Source organism: Nothobranchius furzeri, chromosome 3 (genome assembly GCF_043380555.1).
Source record: "Nothobranchius furzeri strain GRZ-AD chromosome 3, NfurGRZ-RIMD1, whole genome shotgun sequence".
Lineage (NCBI taxonomy): Eukaryota > Metazoa > Chordata > Actinopteri > Cyprinodontiformes > Nothobranchiidae > Nothobranchius > Nothobranchius furzeri.
Window position 1 is genome coordinate 71,361,386 of NC_091743.1, and position 24,838 is coordinate 71,386,223.

The 24,838-nt window shown below is 43.3% G+C and overlaps 1 protein-coding gene across 2 annotated transcripts; it reads left to right on the forward strand.

Moving 5' to 3' along the window:
- The first annotated feature begins 369 nt into the window (after window positions 1-369).
- lrig2 (leucine-rich repeats and immunoglobulin-like domains 2) lies at window positions 370-23,515 on the forward strand. 2 transcript variants are annotated; one of them, XM_015958566.3, is made up of 19 exons: window positions 370-509; window positions 585-816; window positions 1,261-1,335; window positions 2,580-2,714; window positions 3,320-3,463; window positions 3,571-3,714; window positions 3,876-4,019; window positions 6,539-6,682; window positions 8,009-8,089; window positions 9,125-9,196; window positions 9,351-9,419; window positions 12,121-12,284; window positions 12,371-12,682; window positions 12,891-13,172; window positions 13,467-13,895; window positions 14,005-14,157; window positions 19,111-19,251; window positions 21,122-21,379; window positions 23,105-23,515. In XM_015958566.3, the coding sequence occupies exons 2-19, from the start codon at window positions 629-631 to the stop codon at window positions 23,314-23,316; spliced, it is 3,147 nt and encodes a 1,048-aa protein (XP_015814052.3). In that variant the 5' UTR covers window positions 370-509; window positions 585-628; the 3' UTR covers window positions 23,317-23,515. The 2 variants fall into 2 exon arrangements, with proteins under 2 accessions (XP_015814052.3, XP_015814051.3); XM_015958565.3 differs by having other exon boundaries at window positions 409-816.
- The last annotated feature ends 1,323 nt before the right edge of the window (window positions 23,516-24,838 follow it).

Here is a 24,838-nt window from a genome sequence, read left to right on the forward strand (position 1 = left end):
AATGACCACAAGAAAAGCTGCAAATGTTCTGAAAAACTTATTTCCAGCAAGGTCTGGGGAAAGGAAAACACGTTTAGACGACTGTCCAATCAAATGGTAAAACATATTTGACGAGCGTAAGCTCTGACCAATAGGATGTCTGAAAACTTGCTGGAAAGGGGCGGAATCTTTAGTATCCTATGTCATCTCGGCGCTTTGTTTTTCTTTTGAAACAGAAGACGGGAAGAAAACATTTGTAATTCGCAACAAACCGTCCTGTTTAAGTGAACTTAACATTTAATTTCGTTCAGCATACCCTAAAATGCTGAAAATGTTTGTTTCGATGTGATCAGTCTTTTGAAAAGTGGCGAATTTGTAGGAACAAAGACTCGAAGGTGTCCCGATTGGAGGAAGGAGGAATTCCAGGCGCTGGAAAGAAGGGAGCGAAATCTTTGCTAGGATGCTACCCGCAAGTTGACAAACACTGGATTACACGATTGACGCTGGCTTTGTGACGTTCTGAACCCGCAGTATGTGTTTATTAGACTGATATCCAGACCCGGGAATACTTCGGTGGGATTGTAACTGTTTAACTGTCTGTTTAGCCCGTAGCTAGCCACGTAGTTGCCTCAGTAGGAGGACATTTAAAATGGCGGATGGTTGGCCCATTCCCCCAGCTCTCCTCGTCATGATGCTGAGTTTCAGTGCCTGGACCAGCGAGTCTTGTCCCTCCTTGTGTTCCTGTCCAAAAGGACAAGACGAGGTCCATATTCTGGACTGCAACAGGAAAAGGCTATCGACTGCTCCTCTGGACCCTCCGGAAGGAATAAGCCAAGTGTAAGTGGACATGTGTGTTTGTGTGTGTGCGTGCGTGCGTGTGTGTTTAGAATCATCTGCCCTGATTTTTACTATTATAAAACAATTTACGGATTTAGACTAATTTATTCCCGTCTCGTGCACCTTTCTGTTTACATGAAACTGGTTTGTTGTGTACATCTAGACTCAACGCTACTCCTGTCATGTTATGGATTTCACTTTGCAGGATGTTGAAGCCTCCAAACCAGTAAAAGTATATTTATGAAGCAAGTCGAGACAATAGTTAGTGGATTAACAACATTTAATGTAAACGTTGTATTCATTAGCTGTACTCTGAAGGTGTTGGATGAATTAGTTGTTTACATTGTAATATATAACGTATGCTGGTCAGTAATTGTTTTAATGACCATCAGATACTAAGTTCATTGTTCAGAGAGATTAATGCTCTGTTTAATTTCTTTTCAGCACGTTGAATCACAATGAGCTGACTGTTTTCCCGTTTCTTGGAGCCGTTTCTTCAAATATAACATCACTTTCACTGTAAGAAAACCCTTTTTATTGTCTTGTTTTATAACAACGTAAACAAAGACCCAGTATTGCAGATCAACTGGGTTTTTGGATTGCCAGCCCCAATATGTAGAGGTCTCGGTCAGCCAATGGAGCATTTGTGCTGCTGTATTTTTTTAGGCCAATTTTCAAGCTTATCTGCATGCAAAATTTGCACCAATAACAACCGAGGATGCACACCATTTCTGATCCTGAATCAGTTTTTGAACACTGAATTTAACCAATCCTTCTATCTCAGTTCAGCGCCCTTCACAGTAATAAAAAAAATATTTAACCAAAAGTAAAGATGTATTACAGATGTGGAACACTGAAAAACATCATTAAAATCTTATATCTGTTTATCGATCCCACTTGAGTGTTTTATGCTGGCTGAACATGAAAATAGTCTCCTACTTCTATCTCCTCCATCAGCTTCTGATAGAAAACAGACAGTGGAACTCTAGGATTAGAAAATCCTGACAGATCTACGTCACACTGTCACTTAACACTTACGGACTCACCCATCTTGACTCACGACAGGAAAGGCTGTTGTTGATTTAGCATCCAGGACATAGCAGAGAACGTGTTGGCTAGAAGAAGCTAACTGTTAGCATTAACAACTCCACCATACAGCAGAACTCCTCCAGGCTTGTGTCTTGTGTGGAGATGAAACATCAATGTTGCAGGTCAGTGGTAGTCCTTTTGCTGTTATCCAATCAGAGGTGAGATGTCTAAATATCAGGAAATACGACTCAAATCCTGTCATCTGTAGCTCAGCTGTGATGCGGCTCTCCTGTAGTTCCAGAAAATGGTGCACCAGTGCTTTGTTTCCCCAGAGAATAACTTACAACACACTAAGTCCTAATTTTTGTCTCACAGATGGGACATTGCAGACTTCCACGTCAAATCAGCATCTTTTTTGCAACACTTGTTCAATGTATATTCAACATCATTTGAAAGCTTTGATTCCAGTGATAAATTACAAACTATGATCCATGTATTGGTCTGTTCCTACTTGGTTTAACTCCTTAATAAAACCTTTTAGCCATTTATGAGTAAGACAGACTTAAACTTTCAATCTAGTTATTTAATTTATAAATCGTTTGATAACTGAATAAGTCTGGTGTCCTAAACAGTAAAATACACATAAATGAAGGGTTGTTTGGAGCTGCCAGCTGTGAGCCTCATTTAAGCTGACTATGATTAACTAATACCTGATTATTTTTTATTTGCTCCAGAGTCCACAATCGGATCTCAGAGCTGAATATGCATCAGCTACAGCTCTACGCCTCTCTGGAAAACCTGGACCTAACATCTAACTCCATCTCTGAGCTCAAAGTTGGATCCTTTCCATCCATGCAGCTGAAATATCTGTAAGCAGTACCGTGCCATTAAATTAATCTACACCTCACTTTTCCACAAGGAAATTGGTGTGGAAGGATTAGTCTTATCTTATGTTGATAATAATTAGGGACGCACAATATATCAACATCAATATCGGTATCGGCCGATGTTAGTAATTTTTAAGGTATCGATTCGATAAGTAAAACAACCGATATTTTATCCGTCTTGTTTCTGTTTGTGTATCTGTTTCAGAGGGTTAAGGGGGTGGTGATGTGTAATTGTTTAGTCATTAGTGATGGTAATCATCTCAGAAGCATAAATGTGTGTGGTGTGTGTGTGTGTGTATATACAATATATTGCAAATTCCACTTCATAGAAATAAAGCAACACATTCAAAAATTCACTTTGCATAATTTCAGTCTATACAAAATTAGCTGATTTCAGAAGAATAAATAAATCTCGGCAAATATCGGTTATCGGCCATAACAGTGATATTAGTATCGTTATCGGCCCAAAAAAATTCATATCCGTTCATCCCTATTAGTAATACCTCCATCTACTCAATGTTTTTACTACAGTAGAAGTTTTCTTCTTTAGCTTTGACTCTAGGTTTTCTCTTTGTTTCATCTGTTAGGAATTTGAGCAACAACAAGATCAGCATCCTCGAACCCGGCTGTTTTGAAAACATCTCCAGCTCTCTGTTGTTGCTGAGGCTGAACAGGAACAGATTAGCCGTGCTGCCACCCAAAGTCTTCAGACTTCCTCAGCTTCAGATCCTGTAAGTTTCAAACGAAGTGGTTTCATTAAACTCCCAGTCCTTCTCTAAGCATTAGTGCTTTCATTATGTGCCCTGTGTGGCTAAACCTTTGTTTAATCCTTTTGTAGTGAAATGAAACGTAATAAGATCAAGATAGTGGATAGCCTGACGTTTAAAGGGATGGACTCGCTGAAGTCACTGAAGATGCAAAGAAACGGCATCACAAAGCTGATGGACGGAGCGTTCTTTGGACTCAATAACATCGAAGAATTGTGAGTAAAATGCGGCAGTTATTTTTTAAAAGCCACAGTGAGGGGAGAGAAGTTTGATATTAGCTCACAAGCTAAATATTCATCATGTTTCCTCTGCTTTTAAACAACAGCAAAAACCATATTTTTGTAATGAGAATTGTTTTTTCCCCCAATCTTTTCAGAGAGTTGGAGCACAACAACCTGACCGAGGTTAATAAAGGCTGGCTGTACGGTCTCCGCATGCTGCGTATCCTACAACTCAACCACAACGCTATAGGCATCCTTCGACCTGACGCCTGGGACTTTTGCCAAAAGCTGCAGGAGCTGTGAGTGTGTTTCTATCTAAACTCATCTTGGCTAACACACCCCACTTTTTCTGTGTGTTTACTGGATATGGGAATCTGGAGGTCTGATCAGTGTGTCATGCAGAAATGTCTTATCATTTAAGAGTAGCCTGGCAAGTCAGACTCAATAAATATATTATTTAGTCTGACAACCCTTCACTGACGGTTCTCTGTCATGGGGCGGGTTCTACCGTTGTCTTTTAAATGATCTCCGCCAGGGATGTAAGAAAATATCGATATTGAAATGTATCGTGTTATTTTTCCCTGCGATATTAAATCGGTATTCAAAAGCTGTTCGTCTAATTTGTGGAAGAATTTACATGCAAACATTTTTGTATTTTCTTTCAACATAAGTCACAAGCAGGCACAGAAACAATGCCTACATGCAAAGGTCACGCTAAGTCCTTTCTGTTTTCATTTTGACCGACGGAGAGAAAAAAATACGGTCATGACCGTTTCCTCCTGTCATTTTTATTTCTCAAATAATAATAATAATAAAATCGCTATTTAATTTTTGTTAATTTTTCATTAATATTTAGTCTTTCAAAATGACCCGCGTGTCCAAAAACATATTAATGTTACAGTTAAACGATTTCTCTTAAGGTAGGAATAGTTTACTTGCCGCGCAGTGGTTCTGCTGCTGGCCTGTGACCCGCAGGCGGAGCTGCTCTCACAGCTCCTCGGCGCTCTGATAGCGAGCCGCTGATCACGGTGTCCAAGTCTGAGATAATGGCTAGATGTTCTGATTAGGGCTGGGCGATATGACGATTTTAGACCGTTTTACGATCTACACATCTGACGGTCTGTCATTTTTGAGAGACCTTTTTATCACGATTCACAGCTCTGCTGTTGAATTTCTGCCTCTGAATGAAAAGGGAACTTACCCCAGGCGAATGACACGCCTTTGTTTGACCCTTAACCAATCAGAGTGAGTCATAGTAATATATTAGTGCCCCGCTTTTTTTCACCTCTGTGTGAACAAACATGGCTTCGGCCGCGGCTGAGAGCGACAACGAGGTTTTCGTTCCGAAGAGGAACGCCTCGTCCATTATATGGAACTGGTTTGGTTTTTCACCAGATGACAAAGAGCAGCGAAACGTCATTTGCAAAGTTTGCAAGGAGAGCGTCAAGGCAAGTGATGGCAACACCACAAACTTGTTTAATCACTTGAAAAGAAGGCATCCCAAACAATACAATGAGAGCCAGCTGGCAACTAAAGCTAAAAAGCTTGCGGCTGCAGCGGCAGCGGCTAGCGCTTCTTCCAGGCAGCAAACGCTAACAGAAACACTCACAAAACTCACTCCCTACGACAGAGACAGCAGACGATGGAACAGCGTGACAGATGCAGTGACGTACCACTTGGTTAAAGATTTGTGTCCCGTGTGAACAGTAGGAGTGGGATTTAAGAACATGATAAAAACATTGGATCCGCGCTACGAGTTTTCCAGCCGCAAGTATTTTTCGAACACCGCCCTTCCACACATGTACGCTGAATGCAAAGTGAGAGTTGCAGAAAATATTCAGAATGCACAGATTTTTGCTACCACAAGCGATCGCTGGTCCAGCCGCACATCAGAGCCGTATTTGAGCTTAACTATCCACTACATGAGCAACTGGGAGCTACATAGTATTTTGAGCAAGTTAATGTTTGCACAATACGTTTGCAATTGATATGTTTGCACTTTAAATATGTTTACGATTTTAATTTATGTTAAGTTACTTGAAAAACGAGAAAAACTGATTTTTGTAATTGTTTCTCTCAGGGCTTTTATCATCTCTGGTTTGAGTTTAATATATAAGTGTGTTAGCACTGTGTTGATTATCCCTAATATGAATAAATGTTTATTTATTCAATGTTTCTCTTCTTTAATACGCAATTGAAGTTATGCTATTCATGGATAAAAAATCATGATAAAATCGAAATTGTGATAAAATATTGGAAAAATCGTGATATTCTATTTTTGCCATATCGCCCAGCCCTAGTTCTGATGGGAATCTTTACTTGATTGTTTTAGTCACCTCCGCGATGTTCTCTGCATAATGGTGAAAATGTCTGCTCACCTGTAAGCGTCGGGGTAATTCCAGTCTGTCAGAATGACCAACATCCTTGAGATTTTTCCGTCAAAATGAAAGGTCAAATACCGAAAATATCCGGTTAACGCGATCCCTACCTACATTTAACATTTTTGCCTTCTTGTGACGATAGCATGGCAGCCCTTCACACAACAAGCATGTACCAGTTTCTGCAGGTTTATAAGCTCACAACACAAAACAACCAACACTTCCTTTGTTTATACACCTAGCTATCCCATCATGCAACGCGCTACAGCACCCAATAAGTCATCTGACAAGGACCGATGGACTGTTCCTAGACCGAACGTTGCAAAGCAAGGATTTGGTCAAGTTTACGAGGCTAATCCAAGCGTTTCATGACCCTAAAATAGAATTAAAACAATTTAACAGATTTTTTTTGCCCCTTTCTTTTTGATGACTTTGTGTAGGGACTTGTCCCACAACCACTTGACCAGACTTGAAGAAACCGCTTTCACAGGACTAGGTCTCCTGCAAGTCCTGAACCTGGGAGAAAACTCCATCAGCCACCTGGGGGAGGGAGTGTTCAGTGGCCTCGTGAGTTTGCTCACATTGTAAGTATTACGCCTCACAGAAACCTGCCTTAAATGGGCAACGAGTAATTCTTCTACGCAAAGCATTGAATCTGAGTTTGTTTAATGTAACTGAGCATCGACTCACTGTTGGCTTTCATTTTCATAAAGACCGCTGAGGACAGCAGGTCTGTCTTATTCCAGGTGTTTGTGTGTATTTCTAGTTCTGTCTTGAGTATGTTTTCATAGAATTTCTTATTAGTTTGGAGAAAGCGTTGGAGATAATTGTTAAATCTTTATCTTCTCATGTTGTCTTTGTCATGTGTTAACGCTGTCTGTCAGTAGTTGTTTCACTTGTCCTTTAATCACCCGGTTTGTAGTTTTGTTTTTCTTCTCCTGCTTTTGTATCATTTGTATTGAAGTAGAGAAGAGCGCGGCGGTTCTTTGTCAGCCTGAAGAGGTGGTTTAATGCTCAGCATGTATTAACATTTAATGAATGTGGGTTTCTACTAAGTAGACTCTGATGGATTAAGACTGCATATGCTGTCCTAATCAGGACTAATGGGATGTTTGCCTTGCCATAAGAGCTGTATATGTGTCACATATGTGGAACATGAGGTTTCTATTCCTCAGCTGATTATTTAAACATCTGTAGATTACAGTAGGAACATTAGTGTTTAAACAAAGTTTTGGTTCACTGAGAAACTAATGTTTTTTTTTTCTCTTATTACGATTGTTCACTTTCACGTGCATGCTGAACCTGAACCTTTTCTTCAGCCTGTGTTGCCTGCTTTAGCTGCAAAAAGTTGAGAAAAGATTGGGTCACAAAAGGCCAGTTCCTTCCTGAAACAAGAGCGCAAGTGCAGCTAATTTACTGGAAAAACGAGTGACAGGGAGCTTTAATGGAATGTCGGCCTAAGGTAGTATTTGTAAACTGAAAAGTGCTAAACAAAATTTATTTGCTACACTGAATCTCATTTAAGTCCCTGAAGTGGAAAGAAGACCAGGGGATGTATTACAGGATGGTGACAATGCTGCAGATGTCCATGGGAGAGGGGCGTTTGAGTGTCGGACATCTTTCAGAGGCGGTCAGGCGTGAGGAGAGTAAAACAAAAGAGCGAGTGACCCATCCTGTAAAGAGAAGGCCTCTGCGGGTTCACAATGAACAGCCAATTATTTCTCCTCATCAGAAGCAGGAGCATCAAAGTTTGACAACACAAAAGAACGCGGTCTCTGATAGTTAGGATCAAAGAACGATCCCTACTGGCAGAAAATATCGCGTTCATTGTGGTGTTTCCAGGAGAAGCCTTCAGATGTTCTGTCTGTTCTACGTGTTTTATATCTAACATGAGTCTCTTTGCTTCTCAGAGATATCCGTAATAATGAAATCTCCTGGGCTATCGAGGACTCCATTGGTGTTTTTGATGGAATGAAGAAGCTGAACACACTGTGAGGACTTGGGTTTTATAATGTTTTTTACATGTTAACGTCTTTCAGATTAATATTTACATGGGCTTCAGACTCTTTAAACTCTATTTTATTTTCTAATGTTAAAGGTTTTTAATTTAAAAGCCATTTCCCTTTTCCATTTACAGGGTAGTTAATTTGCTTTTCAGTGTTTTTCGTGATTTTAGAAATGGTAGTTCGATGCTTTAAAGGGGCATTATGGAAGTTTGACAGCCAAAACATGTATAGAAATAATAAATTTCTTCTTCAAACATTCTCCTGCAATGCCCTGGTCGTGTAGAATGAGCCCTGGCATTTTTATTGTGATTGCCTGTTTTTCTGAGCTGCTCGGGTCGAGCAGGCTGCTTCATGCGCGTTCACGCTCAGGCATAGCCCTCCGAACCGTTCTTTGAACTTTTTTCAGCTGTCATCAAGGATATAAATGTTACAGATACAGAAGATGCCACTGGTGCTTTAGCTCACCTAATAAGACTTGGGGCTTCCACGCAGCAGACCCGGGTTCAATTCTGGATGTGAACATAGTTGTTTTTTAGTTTCTTTTTTTCATTAATGGTATATTTTTTTACAGTAAGATGCCCAAATTTTTATTTGAGACTCGCCGAACGGCTTTGAAAAAGATGTGGGTTCAACTTTCATTTTGGAACAATTTTTCAAGCAAGGGAAGGGAATGATCTGAGCATGCAGGACTGACCCATCTTAAACCTTTGTCGGCTGTGCTGAAGAGAAAGGTACAGAATCAAATTATTTTATTAATTAGCTGCTCTGTCCTCTGTCCTCCGGGCCACACATACACACAAGGGACTGTCTCAGCTGTTATTTTCGGTAAGGAGTGTGCACGTACAGCACGCGCGCCTCGTGCACGACGAGTCTACTATTGAAGCTGCCGTTACGCTTTTGGCCTGAGGGGGCAATCGCGAGTATAAAAATTCAAAACTCCGTAAAGTCCCTTTAATGTCAGAGTGTGATTAAAACAAATATTTAGAGCAGATTTCATGATTTATGCATTTTACTTTGCAGAATTTTACAACGGAACAAAATCAAATCCATCACTAAGAAAGCATTTGAAGGCCTGGAGGAACTGGAGCACCTGTGAGTCGCACCAGAAGTTATCGTAACTCTGCACATAATTTTTATTTTTATATTAGAATGAATAAAAACAATACCTCATGAATTGAAGGTGAAACCGTTTTGACCAGATGTTTTTTGTATTTGTGTTTAATCCCCGTTCCTGTTTTGTGTGCAGAGACCTCAGCAAGAATGGCATCATGTCCATCCACCCTGAAGCGTTGACTCATGTCAAGCTCAAAGTTTTGTAAGCGCGCTCAGTGAATCTCACATGAAGCTCTGATTTAGTTTATGCTCTTCATCTGCTCTTGCTATTATTACTATAATTTAAAAATGAGGTATGATGTTTGAGAAACTCCAGTTAATGATTTTTATTGGGTCAGTCACCCCCTTTCATTTATGGTCATATGTTGGATAGTTTCACTGGTAACACATTTTTCCAGGTTGGTAGGGGGAATCAGACTGTTCTCTTTCAGTTTTGAGCTGCATCTGCATGCACTTACTTGGGACAGCTATATCCTCCACGTGAGGAAAGTCGGGGGTAAGACCTGGCCTATTAAAGGTTTTATCAGCACATTCTAGAAATGTGTCTCGAGCTGTGGTCGATAAAATGTCCCAGAGGCTGCCAAACGCGCATCTGTAATTAGGCAGCTGCTTTTATAGTTGTAATCTCATTCTAATTAGATGAAATCTCTTCTGCTGAAAATGTCGCTTGAAGTGAATTAAGATAAAATCCATTAATTTGTAGTTGCACCCGGGAATGACTGAAGAAAAACTCATTCATGTAGGCTGGACTATTGCAGTGGCCTTCTGTCGGGTCTTCCCAAACAACAAGAACTAGGAGAGCTGAGCACATCTCTTCAGTGGTTACCAGCATACTACAGAATCCATTTCAAAGTGTTACTGCTAGTTTCTAAACCTCAATGGCATTGGGCCAAAATGCATGTTGGATCTCCTTCCAGTATACACACCCAGCAGGGCTCTGGGATCCTTGGGAAGCAGTCAGCTGGCAGAACCAGGTCAGAACCAAACAGGGTGAAGCTGCTTTTAGCTACTATGCTGCTCTCAGATGGAATCAGCTCCCTTATGACCTCAAATGTGCCCCAACTCTAGAAACTTTTAAATCAAAATGAAAACACTTTCATGTATTCATCAGCCTATGAATGAGTGTTTCTTATGCTGCACCTCGCTCATTCTTTATCTTTAATTAATGTGTGTTTTTAATGGTCTAAATTCCAAATAATGTGGTTGAATTATAAAGTTTTAACCATGTTCGACAACCTGCGGTACAAATTTACACACAAATTCAAGGTGAAGTGTACTGAGAAACTTATATGTATTATTTTTTGAAAATAGATTGAGTAAATAATCGGGGTGTAATAGTTCACAGGGGGTGTTGAACCGTTTAGGTTCGGCCTGTTTGGTTCAGTCCACTTGCGTATCGTTTCAATTTATTTTTTCCATTAAACATTGAATTTTTATTTGCGTGATTTAAGTGCAGCAGGTAAAAGTTCCTAGGCATGATGGCTGCACGCGCCCGATCTCCGTTTATGAAACGTGATCTGCAAATTGTGATCAACGCCTTTCAGAGCGGCTCAAACCAGCTGGCTGTCGCTGCTACTGCAGCCTGTAGAGACGCTGAACGGAGCGTTGCTTCGCCCCTCCCTCCCTTGTCTCACACTGTGCAGACACACAGCAGCAAAAATATAAACAAACATGTCTGCTGAACTTTTCCCCTGTGACAACTGATGTCAAGTTTTCATCCTACAACAAAAAATGTGGCGCAGAGGAAGCTTGTTTTTTAATAAGAGTTTTAAAGAAGAAACTGAGTGGTGTGAGGTGTTTTTAAGGCTCGCTGCAGAAATAAAAACACGGAGCATCAACAGTCAAACACAACACTTGTCTGTAGGAGCGTGAAACTCATAGCTGCACAAATAACCTGTGAAATAATTAAAGACGTCATGCTAGATCAGCAGCCTGTATCTGGATCTGCTCAGTATAGGAGCCGCTTCAGATATATTAAATAAATATAATAATAAAATACCGAAAATTAATCAAACCGAGCCCTTAAAAACACTGAACTGAACCGAATACGATTTTAGCGTACCGTTACACTCCTAGTAAATAACATCCGAGTTTCACATGCAGACTGAACATGGGGTTAAGGTTAGTCTTCCACCCCTGTGTCCTGCATTAGCTGCTCAAAGACAAGATGAGGGGAAATGCTCGGATTAGAAAAGCCACTCAGATCTACGTCTCGTTGTTACGTTAACATTCATGGACTCGTCCGTCTTAATTCACGACAGGGAAGGCTGTTGTTGATTTATCATCCAGTAGAGAGTAGAGCATGTGTTGGCTAGTAGAAGCTAACCGTTAGCATTAGCAGCTCCATAATATGACAGAACTCCTCCAGGCTTGTGTTATTTATAAATATAAAGCATCAACGTTGTGGAGCAAACAGAGTCAGTGGTAGACGCTTGTTGCTGTTAGCCAATCAGGGATGTCTGAATATCAAGGATAAAAGAGTAAAACTCACAATTCTGCCAACTTCACAGTTGCTGGTCTGGTCTGTTGGGACTTAAAAATGGAGCTGACATACCTGGTGCTGCAGTCTGCTTCCAGCAGGTTTCCTGCATGTTTTAGATCATGAACACTGCTCATTTGTTTAATTTAGTGATGCATCACTCCTGTGGACCCCAAAGAAAGCTGGGAGACGTTTCAGATGTTAGATGAAGGTGTTTCCCATTTAAACATCTTTTTTTTTTTTTCTCTTTTTAGTTTTTGTTGCTGGACACATTTTTACGATGCATTCTCATAGGAGTTGTCTGGTCCCACCTTCACTCAAGTCTTATGTGTAGTAATTTAAATAAAGTGAAGAAGTGAGTAAAATGCCTCATTTGTTTAATAATGAGCCGATTTTTCTAATAGCAGATATATTCTCCCCCCAGTGTGCTGAACACCAGCAGCCTGCTGTGTGATTGCCATATGCAGTGGTTGGGTCCTTGGTTAACAGAGAGCCAGTTCCAGCACTCTGTCCTAGCTGTCTGTGCTCATCCTGCTAATCTTTTCGGCCGCGCTGTTCTGTCCATCAGCCCGGATGAGTTTGTTTGTGGTCAGTAGAAAATTTCTCGTGTTTCGACACAGTTCTCGGAGACGCTATTCGAAGTGCTTTATGTGTTTCCTTTTGCTCCTGTGCAGATGATTTCCCCAAGCCTCAGATCACGGCTCACCCTGAGACATTTGTAGCATTACGGAGCAACAATGTGACTCTGAGCTGCGTCGCGTCCAGTAGCAGCAACTCACCAATGACCACTGCATGGCGGAAGGACGGGGAGGTGCTTTATGATGCAGAAGTGGAAAACTACGCCCGTTATCAGGAAGGAGAGCTCATCTATACTGCTTTGCTTCACCTGCTGAACGTCAACTTCACCGACGAGGGGCGTTACCAGTGTGTTGTCTCCAATCACTTCGGCTCCAATTACTCCAACAGGGCCAAGCTTACTGTCAACGGTGAGATGGATTCTTATTTCCTAAGAATTAGTTAACTGTTGTTTGTTATGGTTTTCGCCTGGCACGTTTGGTTGTACCAATGAAAAGTCTCAGGAACGAGTGGTAATTTTCAGTGAAGTCATTGATTTTTTTTTTTTCTGTTATGCTTGTGATGTGACTTCTAAGACCTTTTGACCCCTAACTCTAGCTTGTCTGTTATGCCTTACAGAGATGCCCTCCTTCCTTAAAATTCCGATGGATCTAACGATTCGCACTGGGACCATGGCCAAGCTGGAGTGTGCTGCAGACGGCCATCCATCGCCACAGATCGCTTGGCAGAAGGATGGAGGCACTGACTTTCCAGCTGCCCGGGAGCGCCGGATGCATGTGATGCCGGATGATGACATCTTCTTTATTGCTAATGTTAAAACGGAGGATATGGGAGTGTACAGCTGTACAGCTCAAAATGCTGCAGGAAGTCTGTCGGCGAATGCTACGCTTACTGTACTGGGTGAGTCACCCTGCTGATTAAAAGGTGTCCTACTGGACCCCCGCACACATCACAATGCTCAAATGAGATACTTGTTTATGTGCTGCTCTAAAACCTACATGGTCATTTCAACTAACTAACTCTTCCTGGCTGCAGCATCCCAGACACATCTGTTCATGCGGTTACTGGATGTTTTATAAACTTTATTTCAGTGCATATGTAACAAACCTCATCTGACACGTATTCATTAGAAGTGGCAACAGCTAACATGGATATGTCATGGATCAAAATTGATTGAGTCCTTCTGTCTTCCAGAAACTCCATCCTTCATGCGATCTCTAGAAGACAGAACAGTGGCCCACGGTGAAACGGCGGTGCTTCAGTGCATAGCCGGAGGCAGCCCGGCTCCACGACTCAACTGGACCAAAGACGATGGGCCTCTGGTTCTTACAGAGCGCCACTTTTTTGCTGCAGCCAACCAACTCCTCATCATTGTTGATGCTGGACCAGCCGACGCTGGGAAATACACATGCATCATGTCTAACACCGTTGGTACAAAACGTGGTCACATCTACCTCAGCGTCTCGCCGTCTCCTAACTGTGACACGGGGTCACAAAGCTGGACTATTGTGGGCATCGTGGTGATCGTCGTGGTGTGTTGTGTAGTTGGAACGTCGCTGGTTTGGGTTATTGTCATCTATCACATGCGCCGGAAGAGTGAGGACTACAGCATCACCAACACTGGTTAGTTTCATCATAAAGAGCCACTTTAGAATGTAACAGCTCTTTGTATTTATTCGAGGACAAAAATCACAAGATGTTTCAAATGTGTGTGTGTGTGTGTGTGTTACAGATGAGATGAATTTGCCAGCAGATATTCCCAGCTACTTGTCCTCTCAGGGAACGTTGTCGGAGCCTCAGGAAGGCTACAGTAACTCCGAGGCCGGCAGCCACCAGCAGCTCATGCCTCCACTCTCCAACGGATACATTCATAAAGGCACGGATGGTGGGTAAACTTTACGGCCAATCTGTTTAGTTTTCTGACCTTTTTCTTTTTTCGTCGCTGGTGAAGTTGCTCTGGTGTCACCATTAATTATAATGTTGTTACCATCAGCATTGTTTTTGTGTCTGTGCTGTTCTCACTGAGTCCTTCACCGAGAAACTTTTTTTTTACTCATTTTTCAAAGTGATTGGTCACTCTGAGTTTAACCTACAGTGGAGGAAATAATCGTTTGACCCCTCGCTGATTTTGTAAGTTTGTTCAATGATAAAGAAACAGTATAATGTTAGTGGTAGGCTTATTTTAACAGTGACAGATAGCACATCAAAAGGAAGATTGAAAATAACTTTAAAGAAAAGATAGAAACTGATTTGCATTTCATTGAGTGAAATAAGTATTTGAAACCTCTAAAAAAAGACTTAATACTTAATGGCAAAACCCTTGTTTGCAAGCACAGAGGTCAAACGTTTCTTGTAATTGATGACCAGGATTGCGCACATTTTAGGAGGAATATGTTCATTTTGTTCATTGTTTGAACAGCTTTCACCATCAAAATCAAACTTTTCAAACTTTTTGCCATGTTATATTGTCATTTCCTCATAAGAAATACTTCCAAACCCCTTTTTTGTCTGCATTCATGCATTTTCCTCCTGTCTCAGCTTCAATTAGCTCGATGTAAAGATTATTTCTGCAAATGAAAGAAAGACTGCCAAATTTTTGTGGCATTTCTCCTCTCCCTGAAGCAGGTCTGGTCCTGAAACCTGGAAATTCTGTAGATTTTCTGACAAATTACTTCTACTGGGACACCGCCAAAAAAAAACATGCATACCATCTACAAAGACTCACTGGGTGGCACATGACATATATGCTAGGCGCTAGTGACTTTGGATTTAGTGGAGAAGTGGTTATGGTGTCAGACTGGCATGTAGTTTTGCGCAGGTTTGCCTCTCGGTAGCAGTGTAACCTTTTTTTTCTAGCTACACTTGCCAGTATTATGTTTTCAAACCTTTATTGGTAAACTGTTTAAAATATATGGACTAATCTGTTATTTGTATATTTTTTTACTTTCTTTGTTTATTTAGCCAGTTTGCGTCCTTGTGTGAGCAGAGTATTAACTTAAATGCTGCTTAGGAATGAACAAGTTCAAAGAACTTTTAGAGACATTAAATGTCATCGTCGTCGTCTTCCTCCGCTTATCCGGGTCCGGGTCGCGGGGGCAGCATCCCACCTAGGGAGCTCCAGACCGTCGTCTCCCCGGCCACCTCCACCAGCTCTTCCGGCAGGGCCCCAAGTCGTTCCCGGACCAGATTGGAGATGTAACTTCTCCAATGTGTCCTGGGTCGACCCGGGGGCCTCCTGCCGGCAGGACATGCCCGAAACACCTCCCCAGGGAGGCGTCCAGGAGGCATCCTGACCAGATGCCCAAACCACCTCAACTAACTCCTTTGGAACCTTAGGAGCAGCGGTTCTACTCCCGAGCCCCTCCCGAATGTCCGAGCTCCTCACCCTATCTCTAAGGCTGAGCCCGGCCACCCTACTGAGGAAACTCATTTCCGCCGCTTGTATCCACAATCTCGTTCTTTCAGTCATTACCCAAAGCTCATGACCACAGTTGAGGATTGGGACGTAGATCGACCGGCAAATCGAGAGCCTGGCTTTCTGGCTCAGCTCCTTCTTCACCACCACAGATCGGCTCAGCATCCGCATCACTGCAGACGCTGAACCAATCCGCCTGTCGATCTCCCGATCCCTCCAACCCTCACTCGTGAACAAGACCCCGAGATGGTAGGACCTCTCTCCCGACCCGAAGTTGGCAAGCCACCCTTTTCCGGTCGAGAACCATGGTCTCAGATTTGGAGGTGCTGATCCTCATCCCAGCCGCTTCACACTCGGCCGCAAATCTACCCAGCAAGAACTGGAGGTCAGAGCTGAATGAAGCTAGGAGGACCACATCATCCGCAAAAAGCGGAGACAAGATTCTCCTGCCACCAAACCCAACACACTCCACACCACGGTCCATAAAGGTAATGAACAGAACTGGTGACAAAGGGCAGCCCTGGCGGACTCCAACCCTCACCAGGAACAAGTCCGACCTACTACCGGCTATGCGGAAACTCACGCTCCTCTGGTAAAGGGACTGAATGGCCCTTAACAGAAAGCCACCCACCCCATACTCCTGGAGCGTCCCCCACAGGGTGCCCCTGGGGACATGGTCATAAGCCTTCTCCAAATCCACAAAACACATGTGGTTTGGTTGGGCAAACTCCCATGCCCCCTCCATCACCCTTGCAAGGCTATTGAGCTGGCCCACAGTTCCACAGCCAGGACAAAAACCACATTGCTCCTCCTCAATCTGAGAATCAACTATCGATCGGACCCTCCTCTCCAGTACCTTGGAGTAGACCTTTCCAGGGAGGCTGAGGAGTGTGATCCCCCTATAGTTGGAACACACCCTCAGGTCACCCTTCTTAAAGATGGGGACCACCACCCCAGTCTGCCATTCCACAGGACCTGCACCCGATGACCATGCAATGTTGCAGAGACGTGTCAACCATGTCAGCCCTACAACATCCATAGCCTTGAGATACCCAGGACGAATCTCATCCGCCCCCGGGTCTCCGCCGCTGTGTAGTTGTTTGACTACCTCAGCAACTTCTGCCCCCGAGATTGGACAGTCCATCCCCAGGTCTCCCGGCTCTGGTTCCTCCTCGAAATGCGCGAAGGTGGGATTGAGGAGCTCGTCAAACGTATTCCTTCCACCATCCGACTATAGCCCCAGTTGACGTCAGCAGCTACCCATCTCCAGTGTAAAAAGTGTGAGCGAGTTGCTGCCTTCCTCTCCTGAGGTGCCGGACAGTTTGCCAGAACCTCTTTGGAGACGATCGATAGTCTTTCTCCATGGCTTCACCAAACTCCTCCCATGCCCGAGATTTTGCCTCGGCAACTGCCACTCCTGCACCCTGCTTGGCTATCCGGTACCTGTCTGCTGCCTCCAGAGACCCACAGACCAGCCACGCCCTGTAGGCCTCCTTCTTCAGCCTGACGGCTCCCCGAACTCTGGTGTCCACCAGCGGGTACGGGGGTTGCTACCACGACTGGCACCGGCCACCTTGCGACCACAGCTAGCAACAGCCGCCTCAACAATCGCAGAGTGGAACAAGGCCCACTCGATGTTAATGTCCCCCACTGCTCTCTGTACACGGTCAAAGCTCTGCCGGAGGTGGGAGTTGAAGACCGTCTTGACAGGTTCTTCTGCCAGGCGTTCCCAGCAGACCCTCACTATGCGTTTGGGTCTGCCAGGTCTACGCGGCATCTTCCCCTGCCATCTGATCCAACTCACCACCAGATGGTGATCAGTTGACAGCTCCGCCCCTCTCTTCACTCGGGTGTCCAAAACATACGGCCGCAGGTCAGATGATACGACTACAAAGTCTATCATCGACCTGCGACCTAGGCTGCCCTGGTACCAAGTGTACCGATGGGCATCCTTATGTTCGAACATGGTGTTTGTTATGGCCAAACTGCGGCTTGCACAGAAGTCCAATAACGAAACATCACTCGAGTTCAGATCAGGCGGGCCGTTCCTCCCAATCACACCCCTCCAGGTCATGCTGTCATTGCCCACACGAGCGTTGAAGTCCCCCAGCAGGACAATGGAGTCCCCTGATGGAGCACTATCTAGCACTTGTCCCAGGGACTCCAAAAAAGGTGGGTACTCTGATCTGATATTTGGCCCATGAGCACAAACAACAATTAGGACCCGTTCCTCGACCCGAAGGTGCAGGGAAGCTACCCTCTCGTCCCCCGGGGTAAACCCCAACACACAGGCAGAGAGTCTTGGAGCTAACAAAAAGCCAACCCCAGCCCTCCGCCTCTCACCGGAGCAACTCCAGCAAAGGAGAATATCCAACCCCTGTCAAGGACTTGGGTTCCAGAGTCTATGCTAAATGTCGAGGTGAGTCCAACTATATCTAGCCGGTACCGCTCAACCTCCGCCACAAGTTCCTGCTCCTTCCCTGCCAGCAAGGTGACGTTCCATGTCCCAAAAACCAGTTTCCTTGTCCGGGGATCGGACCACCAAGGCTCCCGCCTCGGTCTGCCACCCGATCCACACTGCACCGGACCCTTCATGTTCCTCCTGCGGGTGGTGGGTCCACAGTTGGATGAGCCCATGTATCCGGTTCGGGCTGGGCCCGGCCGGGCCTCATGGGCAAAAGCCCGGCCACCAGGCGCTTGCTCACGGGCCCCAACCCCAGGCCTGGCTCCAGGGTGGGACCCCGATAACCCTCCAGGCCGGGTACTCCGACTCTTTGATTGTACATCCATGAAAGATCCTCTGAACCGTTCTTTGTCTCACCCTTCACCTAAGACCAATTTGTCATGGGAGACCCTACCAGGTGCACAAAGTGCCCCAGACAACATAGCTCCTAGGATTATTAGGGCACTCAAACTCCTCCACCACGATAAGGTGACGGTTCAAGGAGGAGAGACATTAAATATTTTGCAGAAAATAATAAATGAAACTTGAGATTTTTAGTCTTAACGTAAACATCCAGGAGCATTCTGTTACTCTGCAAACCCTAGTCAGATAACATATAAGAAAATATTTTATTACCACACATACATTTTAATCCACATCTGCGGATTTTTCATCACGTTTTCAGACCCTCTAGTGTTTTACCCAGACTTTGGATTTGGCTTCATCCAAAAGACAGCAAAGCTTCTGATGTTGACATCACAAAGAATAACGACAGCTTATCAAGCCTGCATTTAATATCAACAGATACTGACAATAACATACGAACAATTGATGGATTTTGAATGTTTTTAATAAAACATTTCTCTATGACGTGTCATTCAGTGTTTCGACACAATGCCTTGCCCAGTGGGTGCTTTTTGTGTGTTTTGGATCATATCCCTGTGGAGTGAAATGTTAACTAATTACCGTGTTTGTCCCAGGATTGTACTACGGAGACACGAGTAGTGAGGTGGAAACTGAAAGGAATGGCATGCTGCACTGCAAGATGGGCTCTCTGTTCACCGGCCGTAGCAACTTTCATCCTGTGGAGTCCCAAGAGGGATTAGTGGGAGCCTCCTCTGGTTTGTTATCATCTTATTTCGTTTATTTACTTTCAGTGTTTTTTTAAACTGCGACATTTATCTACTGTTAACTTTTTAAAAAATTCACTAGAGTTTCCTTTTTTAAACGCTGTCTGGCCCCAAAAAGGAATACTTCCTCTGATCCTTCATCCAGCTGCCAACTCCTACAACACACTATAATATTTCAGTGGACTGCCTTTAGCTTTGATTACGACACACATTTGCTGTGGCGTTGTTTCAATAAGCTTCTGCAATGTCACCAGATTTTTTTCCATCCAGTGTAACATTAATGTTCCACCAAGATCTTGCACTGATAATGGTAGAGTCTGACCGCTGCACAAAGCCTTCTCCAGCACATCCCAAAGATTCACCATGGGGTTAAGGTCTGGACTCAGGACCACTCTTTCACTTTCTGAGCCTGATGAATCCTGGCTTTGTCATCTTGGAATATGGCCGTGCCATCAGGGAAGATGGAATAATCTGGTCATTCAGTATATTCATGTAGTCAGCTGACCTCATTCTTGGAGCACATCCTGCTGCTGAACCTAGACCTGACCACCTGCAGCAACTCCAGATCATAACACTGCCCCCACAGGCTTGTACAGTAGGCACTAGGCATGATGGGTGCATCACTTCATCTGCCTCTCTTCTTACCCTGATGCACCATCACTCTGGAACAGGGTCCATTTGGACTCATCAGACCAGTTTTTAATTAAGCCTTAAAAAGTTCTGAACCCAGTTTTAGTCGTTTCTGTGTCTCTTTAAGCCTGATTTATATTTCTCCTTCGGCATCAGTGCAGAGACACGCAGTGCCATTATGCTTGGGCCAAGGGCTCTTCGACGGGCTCACGGAGGATGCCCCAATTTTTAAACACCCACCAAAAGTGACGGAGACTGCAAGCTTGCGATTGGTCAGGACGCAGCTTCCTGTATATTTGTCACCAGCACGGCCATTGCCTCGTTAAAAAGTAAAAAGATATTTAGTGGCAGACCCAGAGCAGATCGAAGAACGCATCACAGAAAAAGTCTGAAAATATGAATGTTTGTTCAGCCGTGACTGAAGGAGTACAAAATACAGAGCAAACGTGGATGGAAACGTGGGTTTAGAGGAGGCATGAAGAGGTGGAGGAAAATGAAGGACAAATTTGTCTGTGTTATAAAGTCTCTGAAAAACAAAAACGCATTAGTAAATACACTATCGTGGACCGGAAGCACGAGTGTTATGGTGGCAGGATTCCACAAAAGTGCTACGCCCTCTGTCGTCCTGGTGGGGAATAGTTTAGCAGCACTCCGCTGCTTGTGCCGAAGTTAACATATAAAAACCTTTCCGACATTCCGTGTGTGTCTCTCTGTTTGGGAGCTCACGGAGAACTATATATCAGGCTTTTTCTGCTAGCTGCATGCCGATGATCTGACCTTTCTCAAACAGGCTAAAATCTTTCCCCTTACCACCAGGTGTGTCTTTCCACATGGTTATTTAAGAAATGAGCAGCAACTCATTGCACAAGTTGTGGTAAATAACTTGTTGCAGCTGAAAGATGCCAGGCTCCTATACCTATTTGCTTAGTTAAATCTTGGTGGCAACTAACTTTTTGGCCAGGCAGTGTATGTGGGTTTCAAATATAGTTAATTGTACCTAATATCACAATTTTACGTTTGTGCAGAATTAAAAACGCCCTAAAACATGAAAAATTCACCTCATAAAGATTCACACACACACACACACACACACACACACACACACACACACACACACACACACACACACACACACCACACACACACACACACACCATGGTTTAAAGAAAGAGGTCAAAAGATTGGACTTATTCTAAGCTTCTTTCCAGACATGTTTTGATTTTCTCTCCAGGAGGCGCAGGTCCTCTTGTGATCTGCTCTGACTGTTATGACAATGCCAACATCTACTCCCGAACGCGCGAGTACTGCCCCTACGCCTATCTGTCGGAGGATGATCAGCTGGACAAGACTCTGCCAGGCCTCAGTGAGCACGGCCGTCTAGAGGATGCTACACTGGAGAGCCTCATACGCAACCAGGACCCTTCAGTCTTGCTCACCTCACGCGATAAAAGGATTAGCGCTCACGCTGCTCCCGAGCACCATGCTAATGGTGAGATACGAAACACACATTTGATTTTTTTAATAAAAAATGAAAACTGTTCTTATCGGGTCACTCTTTGTTAGTGTTTTTTGTTCTTGTAGCTTTTAAAGGCCCCGTGTGTGAAATTCACAGAAATCATAGTAAAAAGATCCGACTCTTTAGCACCACGCAGTTTAGAGTCGGTATTGCAGCTATTGGAGCCCCCGAGGATCAAAAAGGGTTTTTTTAATCATTATTTAAAACTTTATTAACAAATATAACAAATACAATACAAAATCGTGTTGCTGTAAACGGCAGCATGTCATCATCTAATTCCAGCTTTCAAGTCAGCGAACAGGTTAGTTGTTTTCATCTAACTTATTTTATTAATTTAATCTAAATAGGTTTTGAATAAGAAAAACTTTTTTATGTCAGTTATGTTTGCTAATAGCAAACGTCAGCTAGTTAGTGATGACTTCTGACTACAAAAAATGACAATATTTTGTTCATTTTATTTGAGAAATGTTATATTTCTATTTGCCATTTTGGAAATATACAAGGTAGTGTAGTCTGTAATTGTTTTCTCTCCGTAAACAAAGTCAGATATCATCCGATGGTTCATCAGTGGAGACAGACAGAGGACGAGGGAGAGGAAGAGGGCGAGGAAGAGGGAGAGGAAGAGGGAGAGGACAGACGTGTGCCAGCGCACAGAGAGGCAGAGGTGTTAGACATGCGACAGAAGCAGGGCAAGCATCCCAAGATGAAGGAGCCGAATTTGCTCAAACCAGCCGCAACGTTCCACGCACAAGAGGAAGAGGCAGAGCTGCAATAAAGTCTAGAAGATCGGCGCTTTCAAACTATCCCGTTTCTCAAGTTTGCTTGTAGAATATGTGTGATCCTCCATCGCTAGAAGTACGGTGTGGCTAGTTTCTTCTTCTTCTTAGTTACTTTGTCAGACTGCATGCTTACAAGGCGCACTTCTGCCCCCTGCTGTTTCTTTGAGGTTACATCATTTAAAAACGCAAACATCAAATGCGAAGCTTAATATGTTGTATGTCCCTAAAAGGTCACTGTATTTTAAGATGGCGCATGCCATATGGAGCACCGGTCTGCTTCTTTTGTCTAAAATATTAAAATATAAAGCTAATAATAATGCTTAGAATAAATGCTTGTTTGAATTATCATTAAAAAAAAAACAAATTTGAGAATGTGATACAAGAAATTTGATAACTTATAAGATGAAATATCACACATTGGGCCTTTAAAGTTCTCGTGTTTATTTAAAATCTTTTCTTTCTTTTTTTTTTTTTACAAAAAAAAAAATCTTTTCTTTCAATGACCTTGTAAATTAGGGATGGACCCCTTATCGTGTCCTTCACAAGGGTGGACTACCCCATTCTACGAGGGTCATTACCCAGCATGTTTAGAAGTTGTTCTGCTCACACACTTGATTCATTCAGCAGGTCATCAGGCTCTACAGAAGCCCGTTAATCACCTGAAGCAGGGAAACAGCTGAAACATGCTGGGTATCGGCCCTCGGGGAAGGGGTAGTCTACCCTTGGGAAGGGCAGGATTAGTAGAAATGTTGGTTTTCACAACACTAGTTCACTTTGATGTTCAGATGCGGTATAACAGAAGTGCTGTAATGTGATTTATTCGATAATGTGACACCAGATAATGCCTTTTCTGTGAATTAATTAGCTTTTTGCCAGTTCTGAGATAATGCATGTTTGTAATTTTTGTCCTTTTTTGTAGATTCTCTTAGCAGATGTTTCTGGAGAGAAGGAGAAGCTCCATGTTCATTACCCCAGCTCTCAGTACATAGGACACCTCCTCTGAGCTCTGCTGCTGATGGAGCAGGAGAACAGAGTGAAACAGAAGCCAGTTATATCCCAAACCAACACTTTCAGGGACACAGAAGTGCCTCCAGTAGGACTAACACGCAGGAGCATCCGGCTCCTACATAGGACATAGCTGCGTTGGCCACGGACTCGTTGCTGCACCTCTTCCTCACGCTCCACATTGACCTTTGACCCACTACCTCCAAAGAGATTCTTCACATTCTGCCAAAGATGCTCTCTTGTATGTTTACATTCCTGTTCACTGAAGAGGACACGCCCACATTCTCCACTATGGGAAATCTGCTGCGTCAGATGGGACAAATGGAACGCTGATTAAAGTGACCTTCCTGACATCACCACCTCAGGAGCGCGCACCCTCCCCCGCTATCATCCCACATCTTTGGTCTCCTACAAGAGAAAATGGTGAATGTATGCTTTAAGGGACCATGTCAGATGCTGCCTCGAGAGGACACGGACATAGCCGGATCCCCACTTAGCGGTCCCTATTGCTGTGGGACGGAGTGTCTCCTCATTCCCGGTACAAACATGTGTTAGAGGAGCCTACGTGGCTTTGGGCAGGGGGGCGGGGGGTAGAAGGGACCAATCCAGTCCCCTGACCAGCAGTATTTGGTAGATGATCCTAGAAGCCATGCCTCCTATGTTTTCACAGCCATTCTCACTTTTATGCAAACTCCAGAGACATTCCCACCATTGGTGTGTATTGTGAATATAAATATGAATTTATAGTGCATTATCTTCATCAGTTCTCACAGTTTGCAATGATTATTTCCATGTTTTTACATCTTTAGAATAATGAGCAGTTTGGGAGGAACAGTTTTTTTGCACTTCAGACAATCCGAGTTTTGCAGAGTTTTTCCTGACGATTGTCTAATATATTTGCCTTTTTGTTTTTAAGCATTCAACCTCACTCGTGTCCATATGGTGTGGTTTTCTTTAGATTTTAATACACCATGCACTGATTTGTTAGCCCTTGTATTTTTATGTTACAGGTACTTAATGGTGGCAGATGTCATTTGCAGTCTACATGCTGTTCCACATCTTAAAGGCTTTTCATCTTCTATAGATAATGATGAAGCCTAGATTTCCCCCAGGACTGTGAAAATGAGAATGTATTGTATTTTAATTGTATGTACATGTAAATAACATTATCTATTGAATTATATGTGATCTTGTAAGATGGAGTGACTTTGTTTCAGTCCCACATCGTCCCAGAGCTATTTTTATGGGTTTTAGGTATTTTCTTGTACTTTTGGGTTGTTTGGATGTCGCTGGTACTATTCTATGGAACAAATAGTCTCAGCAGAAAGACCTTTTTTTCTAACATAAATTTATTATGTGAAACTTCGATTTTCTTTTTAAAACTTAGAATACACCTGCAAAAATGTTATCTGTAAAAATTCAACATCAGAAATTAAACAGCAGAAATCCAACAACTGAAGGGACCTCCTGATGACCCAAGCCAAGGTAATCATCGCTCGATTGAGGCGAGTGACTTTTAGCCAATCATATAACGATTCTCTGATCCTCGACTGAGTAACAGTGCTTTGGCTTAGGTCACCAGGAGGTCACCTCATTTGTTGATGAATTTTTCAGATTTAGAAATTCTGCTGTTGAATTTTCACAGACA

Excerpts from the sequence above, each read along its gene's own strand:
- lrig2 (XM_015958566.3), top strand. The coding sequence starts at position 629 with ATGGCGGATGGTTGGCCCATTCCCCCAGCTCTCCTCGTCATGATGCTG. Across the intron at positions 1,336-2,579 it reads AATATAACATCACTTTCACT|AGTCCACAATCGGATCTCAG; the intron begins GTAAGAAAACCC and ends TATTTGCTCCAG. Across the intron at positions 3,464-3,570 it reads CTTCCTCAGCTTCAGATCCT|TGAAATGAAACGTAATAAGA; the intron begins GTAAGTTTCAAA and ends ATCCTTTTGTAG.